This window comes from Rhea americana, unplaced genomic scaffold, assembly GCF_003343005.1.
Source record: "Rhea americana isolate MKP2758 unplaced genomic scaffold, rheAme1 scaffold_4, whole genome shotgun sequence".
Lineage (NCBI taxonomy): Eukaryota > Metazoa > Chordata > Aves > Rheiformes > Rheidae > Rhea > Rhea americana.
In genome coordinates this window covers 12,843,639-12,850,864 of record NW_028186534.1, presented here as the reverse complement: position 1 = coordinate 12,850,864, position 7,226 = coordinate 12,843,639, and the positions used below count along the sequence as shown (strand labels likewise).

General features: G+C 62.4%; 1 protein-coding gene across 1 annotated transcript; it reads right to left on the bottom strand.

Annotated features, from left to right (window-relative positions):
• Positions 1-200: 200 nt before the first annotated feature.
• Positions 201-4,622, bottom strand: SOX18 (SRY-box transcription factor 18). The gene is made up of 2 exons (XM_085314197.1): positions 3,272-4,622; positions 201-1,848 (listed from the first exon to the last, which is right to left on the bottom strand). Exons 1-2 carry the CDS (start codon positions 3,672-3,674, stop codon positions 998-1,000), a joined length of 1,254 nt encoding a protein of 417 aa, XP_085170323.1. The 5' UTR covers positions 3,675-4,622; the 3' UTR covers positions 201-997.
• Positions 4,623-7,226: the final 2,604 nt, after the last annotated feature.

Sequence of the window (7,226 nt, the reverse complement as noted above, 5' to 3'; positions counted from 1 at the left end):
TCCCCGGGAAAACGGCGCTTGCGGGACCCCCACCCCGCGCGATAGCCCCCCCAGCGCGAGAGAAGCCCGGCGAGGGGGTCGCGCGGTTGCTTGCCGGGGTTTGCGGCGCCGGCAGCCGGCGGGGCGGCCGGGCACGGGGCTCCCGATTGATACATTTGCCGGGTTGTCAAAACATTAATCAACGGATACAGCAATCTGGAAACGGTTGGGACAACATGTATTTGCGGAAAATATGTGTTCACACAACAAGCGCACAAGATGGGAACAATTATATGAAGCTGTTTTAATAATTAACCAGTATAAAAGAGTTTGCTCTCCATACAGTTCTAGACAATAAAAGTGTTTGCAGTCGTATTTTTCTTTTGTACAAAATTCCAGTCGATTGGTCCACAATATTTACATTGCAATTCCCTTTTCACAAAATATCTCCGTTTTGCTTTTTCGGTTATTTTTTTTTTTTTAATCCAGCTTTGCTACATAGATGCTTTAGATCTCACGGATATCCCTTGATTTATTTTTAAAAAGTCTAATAAAAAAAAGACATTAAATATCATTTTATATATAAAAATGCTTAGTAAAAATATAGTTTTGTTGCCCAATTAAAATATATTGCTGATAATACAGAAAAAACTGTCCTAAAGACCCCCACTAATAGGCACCGAATCTGTAACCGTCCCTGCGAAGCGCTCCCAAAGCTTCCCCCAGGCAAGGCAACCGCCCCGCGGGTTAGCGTGCGGACGGGCTGCTTTGGCTCGTCCTGCTCGTCGCCGCTTTTCAGGCAGGATTCAGGCTTTGGAAAGGCATCTAGCTGTGTTATATAGTTATACGGTATATCAGTGACTTCAGCATTTTTTTTTTTTTAAGAAGAAAGCGATGCATTTAATGAGATACTCTAAATATTATGGAGCTCGTGGTTAAAGGAAGATGGCTTTGGGTTTTCMGGGGAGAGCGTGCGCTGCGGGCTCTCCCGGCGGACGCGCCGGACGGGGGGGCAGACCTAACCGGTGATGCACGGGCTATAGTAAACAGCGCTGCTGGCGTCGGACAGGGCAGATATCAAGCTGCTCTCCTCGCAGGAGATGCTTCTAGGAGTCACTTTGGACAGGGAGACATGGTAAGGGAGTCCTGAGGTTTCAGGACGAGTCCTGCTCATGTTCAAATACTGGTCAAACTCATTGCGGTCGACGTCTGTCCAGAGCTCGCTTTGGTTCAAGTGCTCCACGCTCTCCATGTGGTGGGCTTCGGGAGGGGGCGAGAGCTGGCCCAGGTGGGCCGAAAGCCCGTTCTGAGTTCCCGAGCACATCTGGTTGTAGTATATGCTGGACGGGTGGGGAGTCCTCATAGCATCGGCCAGATGCGAGGGGGTCTGCGCATAGGGCACCGCCACATCCCGCCCGATGCACTTCTCCTGGGGAAACTCCATCTGGTGATGGTGGTGGTAGCCGCGAAAGGGCATCATGTTGCAGTCATCCTGCATGTGCGGAGGGAAAAACGCTGGCTCGGTCTGTTCCAAGACATCCAAGGGAGACATCTCAGGAGTTGGCAAGCCATAGTTTTCAATATCCGACCCCATGGAGTGGAGTTCTCTGAAGTGGTTAAGTGGGGGAGGCTGGGGGTGGCCCGGCTGGCTGCCACCATGGTGACTCATGCTGAAGTTGTCACTGCAAGGCTGGGAAAGGTTATGGAGGAGGATATTGGGTTCCATCCTCTTGATTTTCTTGGCTTGCTTCTTTCTCCTTGGGCGGTACTTGTAGTTGGGGTGATCCTGTAGATGCTGGATCCGCAGCCTCTCTGCCTCTTCCACGAAGGGACGCTTGTCGCTGGCGCTCAGCGCCTTCCACGACTGGCCTGGAAGGGGAAAGCGAGGCTCTGTGAAACCCGCTCGGCTTCCCGGCGGCGGCAGGGCGGCCGGGCGGCCAGGGCGCGGGGGCACCCGAGGACGGGGCACTTCGGGTGTGGGGAGGGCTCCCGTGGCCAACTCAGGGCTTGACCTGGGTCCCAGCACTGGCACGAGAGCGGGCTGGGAAATGGGAGCAAGCCCCGGAGCAGGGCTCCGGCTCTGCCCCCCCGGCAGCCGAGAGCGGGTTGTGCCCAACATTTTGGAGAGGAGCAGCGAGAAAGGGCGATGCAAAGCCCCGGGGAGGCGAAGGACCGACCCCTCCGGTGGGCAGGGTCCCGGGCTGCCTGGGGGCTCTGCTGGGCTGCCCCTCTGCCTCCTGCTGCTCCCTCGGCACAGCCCCGCACCCGGAGCGCCACTTCTCTGCATCCCGCAGCCCAAATCCCCTGTCCGCAAACGCTGCATCCTGAATCCCTTATCTCTGCACCCTGCAGCTGTGCATCCCTCCCTGCATCCCTCATCCTGCAGCCCTGTCTGCCCATATCCTGCTTCCCATGTTCCTGCATCCTGCAGCCCTGTCTACCTAAATCCTGCTTCCCGTATTCCCACATCCTGCATCCTACCGCCCCGTGTCCTGTAGCCCCATATTGCACCTTCTGCAGCCTTGAATCCCTGTATCCTGCACACCTGCAGCCCTGTATTCCTGCAGCCCTGAGCCCCACATCCTGCAGCCCTGTATCTCTGCATCCCACAGCCCCAGGTCCCCACACCCCATATCCTTGCATCCCACAACCCTTTCCTGCATCCTGTAGCCCTGCATCCTTTCAGCCTGCACCCTGCAGCCCCATATCATTGCCGGCTGCAGCCCTGCGTCCCACAGACCCGAATCCCTGCAGGCTGTAGCCTGGCAGAGCACAGCCTTGCGTCACCCACATCCCGCAGCCTCAAATCCTTGCAGCCCACATCCTGCAGCCTTGCAGCCCACAGCCCCGTATCCTGGCTGCCTGTAGCCCACATCCCTGCATCCTCACCTCTGCACTGCTGTATCCTTGCAGCTCATAGCCTGCATCCCGCAGCCCTGTACCCTGCAGCCCTGGTACCTTTGCCGCCTGCACCCCACAGCCCCATATCCTTACAGACTTGTACCCCACAGCCCTCTCTACCCTTGCAGCCTGCATCCTTGCATCCCGGCTCCCGCAGTCACCCTGTGCCCTTGTGTCCCGGCTCCCGCTGCCCTGTACCCCTGCATCCTGGCTCCCACAGCTGCCCCATTCCCGTGCATCCCGGCTCCCGCAGCCCCGGCTCCCGCAGCCCCGTTCCCTTGCGTCCTGACTCCCGTAGCCCCACACCCTTGCAGCCCGCCTCCCGCAGCCGCCCCAGTCCCGTGCAGCGCGGCTCCCGCAGCCCCGCAGCCCGCGGYGCGGCCCCGCTCACCCAGCATCTTGCTGAGCACGGCGTTGTGCAGGTCGGGGTTCTGCTGCGCCAGCCGCTTGCGCTCATCCTTCGCCCAGACCATGAAGGCGTTCATGGGCCGGCGGATGCGGGAGTCCTCGCCGGCCTTGCCGTCGGCGCGGCCCGCCGGGGGGCTGTATCCATAGCCCGGCTCGGGGCTGGGCGTGCGGCTGGGGGCCGCGCCGGGCGCCGCGCCGCCGGCGCCGGGGCCGAAGGCGAAGCCGGGCTCGGGGCTGGGCGTGCGGCTGGCGGGGGAGGCGGCTCCCGGGGGGCGCGGGAAGGCGAGCCCGGGCTCAGCGGCCGGCCCGGCGGCGGTGACCCATGAACAGTCGCCCCGGGGTTGCGGTATCTCCTCTCGGCAGTAGTTTGACTCAGATATATTCATTCCAGCTGGACAGCACTTTGTGTCCGACTCGACCGGGTGAGAACCGGGTCCCGCCGCGTCCACCGGGTCCGAGGAGCTGCCGAGCAGGGAGCGCAGCCGCTCGCCTCCCTCGCCTGCGCTGGGGCGGCTTCAGGGGGTTCAGGGTCGGCTTGTTTTGTTTGGGGGGGTTTTAGATTTTTTTTGTTTGTTTTTTCCCTTTCCCCCCCAAAAAAACTTTTGGGATGATGCTGAGCTGGAAGGGGCAAAATATAGCCGGGCTGGACCAATCAGCGGTGCAGAGGGGAGGAGGAGGAGGAGGAGAAGGAGGAGAGGGAGAGGAGGAGAAGGTGGAGGAGGAGGAGACGGGGAGGAGGAGGAGGGATGGGGGAGGAGGAGGAGGAAGGGAGGTGTCCCCAGGCACCAGCAGGAAAAGCAGGCTGCAGAGGGCCGTGCTGGGACCGGTGTGGATGCAGCTGCCCAGGTCCCTTCCTACCCCGAAGGAGGATTTTTAATTTTTTCTCTCCCTCCTTTTTATTTCTTTCTTCTTCTTCTTWATTTATTTATTTTTATTTTTGCAAGCCACTTTCTGGCTACTTGAAATCTGCCAATGTCTCCTGCAGCCCCGCAGAGCCAAGGCAGGGAAGTGTTTAGATTTGCCTGCCAGGCTGTGTGTTTGCAACAGGACAGGGATGCTTGGGGGTTTGCGTTTATTTTTCTTATGACTTGTTTTGTGCGTGTGTGTCTTGGCCAGCCTTCACTGTCTGGGGTCGGAAGCAGCCCTGGGGTGAAGGCAGAGGCAAGCCCTCTTCCCCGGCAATTTTCTGGTGGGAGTTTGTGTGCAGGGGGAGAAGCTGCTCCTTTTCTTAAGTGCCTTTCCCATGAAAAGAAATGCTTCTCCAGCCTCTCAGCCTCGGGACTTTTCAGGAACTGCGGGTTCACCGGCAGGACGATTGCAGCCAGGCGGGCTGAGCAGCTCAGACCTGCCCTCCGGGCTGCGCCTGGCCCAGCCGTGCCTTTGCCGCACGCGCCGGCTGCGCGGCTGGGCACGGCGGCGGGCACGCGGCGCGCGGCCTCGGCAGCAGCCGCGGACAAGCGCCCTTGTGCCCTCCGCCGGGTCGCTCCTCCGCTCGCTCGGCTGCAGGCCAGCGGAGATTTGCGGAGCGGCCCGTGATGTGCCCGAAGTCAGGCTAGGTCCTCCCTGCCCTCGGCTCGCTCATGAACGCTGCTGGACCAGCTTGCAAGCAAGGAGACCCGCTTGTGCGCCCTTGCCTCTGCTTCTTGGCAGCACCCAGGCTACCTGGTTCACACATGAAAGGTTTCCCGGCTCCCTGCATCTGCCYGCAGCCCCCCCGGCTGCAGACGTGCCCCAGACCCCAGCCTGAAAGCCGAGACCCTGCCTTCGGAAGACTTGGGGCACGGGGTTGTGCAAGAGCCCTGCTCCCAGCCTCCTTGCAGCGGTGGGGTATTGCATGCCACGGTTTCTGTGTGTCTGGAAGTGATTTGAAAGAGCCGATCTGTAGTTAACCCTAAACAAAACAAGGGCCTTAAAAAAGAAAAAAAAAAAATTGTCTCGCTTATTCTTCAGTCCCTAGCCAGGAGCGACAGAAGTTTCAGGCTAGATTTCCTTCATGTTCCTGCAGTCTCTTCTTAACATTTTGCAAGAGCAAATCAGCACCAGTCCGTGGGAGACGCCGTACGGTTTCAAGGCATCTCCTCTCTGCTCCGGGCCGGGCCGCTCCGGCGCGCAGCCGGCCCAGAGCGCCGCCGCGCTGCAGCGCAGCCGCTCACTGCAGCCGAGCGAGCCCCGAGCTGCTCCCTCCTGCACCCGCTGCTTTTGCTCCTTGCTCCCATCCCGAGAGCAGCCAGGTGGGTGCTGGGGAGCTGCCGCGCGCCCGCCCCCACCGCAGGCCCCGCAGCTCCCAGCGCTGGGTGAAGGGTGGTACAGGGACCCGCTGGGGAGAGCGGGTGCTTTGGGGCTGTCAGTCCGGGCAGCTGCTCGAGACACCCCAGCTGCAGCTGCGCCCGCTGCTGCCTCCAGCCCCCCCCCTTTTTTTTYCCCTCTTTTCCCTGCAGTTTGGTYGGGCTCGYGGCGCCGGATCCCCTTGCTAGCGGCCCGCGCCGCGGAGCCCCGGCACCACCCCTGGGAGAGGAAGCCTGGCGGGGCCGGCGGCCCTGCGCCTCCGCTCCGGCGAGCACAAAGGCCTCGCTCCCTCCCCCCGCCTCGCCTGCGCCTCCCGCTTCGCCGGAGCCCGCCGAGCCGCCGCGGCCGCCCCCGGCCTAAAGACAGACCCGGCGCCACCTGCGCCGGCCGCGGGCGCCCGGAGCTGCGGGGGGCGAGCGGAGGTTGGGGGGGGGGTGTCCGCGCGGAGCGGGGAGCAGGGCAGAGCGCGGCCGCCCCGGCCCCACGGCTGCTTGGGCTCGCCCAGCTGCGCTCGGCGCTGCACGAGCAAACCCGCGGGGTGCACGTCTGCCCCCTCTCCCAAACCCGCACCCGCGGAGGCGGCAGGTGGGGCGGCCCCGGGTGGGCGCAGCAGTCGCGCAGCGCTGGACCGCGGCCCGCAACGAGCTTTTTAAACCCTCCTCTCGCAGAGGGGGCTCGAAGCGGAGCAGCTGCGTTCGGCAGGGGGCCGGAGCCCGCGCTGGGGCTCGGCGCGCCCGGCGGCACCTTTCCGCAGCTGCTCCTGCGGCTTCCCTCACCCGTTCCTGCGGACGGGCATCGCTTCTAGGTGCATTTGCACCGCTAATAAATTAACGACTATCCGGTTGCCTAGTGACGTGGCGTTTCCCAGCGAGTTAGATTGGATGGAAGAGGCATCTCCCTGGAAGAGATCTGCTGTTAAATGCAGCTAATAATTGTAATTCAGGCCACACCTGGAGGGCGAGCGAGCCGAGCCGTGCGGGCGTTTGCAGCCGTGCGAGCAGGCGGGGCCCAGGAGCTGCTCCCGCGCGCCGCGGAGACGCAGCCGCTTCGGGGCAGGAGGGGGCCGCCGGGAGCCGGGCCGGGGGGCGGCGGGGGGCGATGCATCGCCCTGGCCGCGCCGCCGCCGCTCCTCGAGCAGGGGCTTCCCGAAGGAAGGCGCTTCCCTGCGAGGCCAGGGCGGGCGGGCGGCCGGGGACGGAGGCGCGAGGGAGGCTCCCGGCGGTGACGGCGGCGCGGTCCCTGCCCGCGGGCACGGCGCGAAYGCCGCCGGGCCCGGAGCCAACCCCCCCTCTCTGGGGACGCCTCCAAGCGGCTGCCTTTAGTCCAGGCTCTTCGAAACGTGGTGGGAGAGGTCAGGTGGGAACGGCCGGCGCCGGGAGCGGGGAACGGGGCCGTGCGCGCTCCGGGCCGAGCCGCTGCCCGCGCAGCTCGCGGCTGCCGCGGCGGCTTTGACGTTCGCGTCTCGTCACGGCGAGGGCTCGGGCTTTTAGGAAGGAAAGTCTTACACTTCTACCAACTATTTCAAGACTCCCATAAACACATTTGTGGTTCGGCGTTAATGAATTACCTCAATGCCGAGTTACTCATGCCAAACACATGAATACAGAGTGCAGCAAAGCCGCCGAGAAGCAGATTTGGCTGCCTTTCAGCTG

What these genes read in the sequence shown, in the direction of transcription:
- SOX18 (XM_085314197.1), bottom strand. Translation starts at nt 3,674, where the DNA reads ATGAATATATCTGAGTCAAACTACTGCCGAGAGGAGATACCGCAACCC. An exon ending in CGTGCTCAGCAAGATGCTGG is followed by an intron (nt 1,849 to 3,271) that starts GTGAGCGGGGCC and finishes TTCCCCTTCCAG; the next exon opens with GCCAGTCGTGGAAGGCGCTG.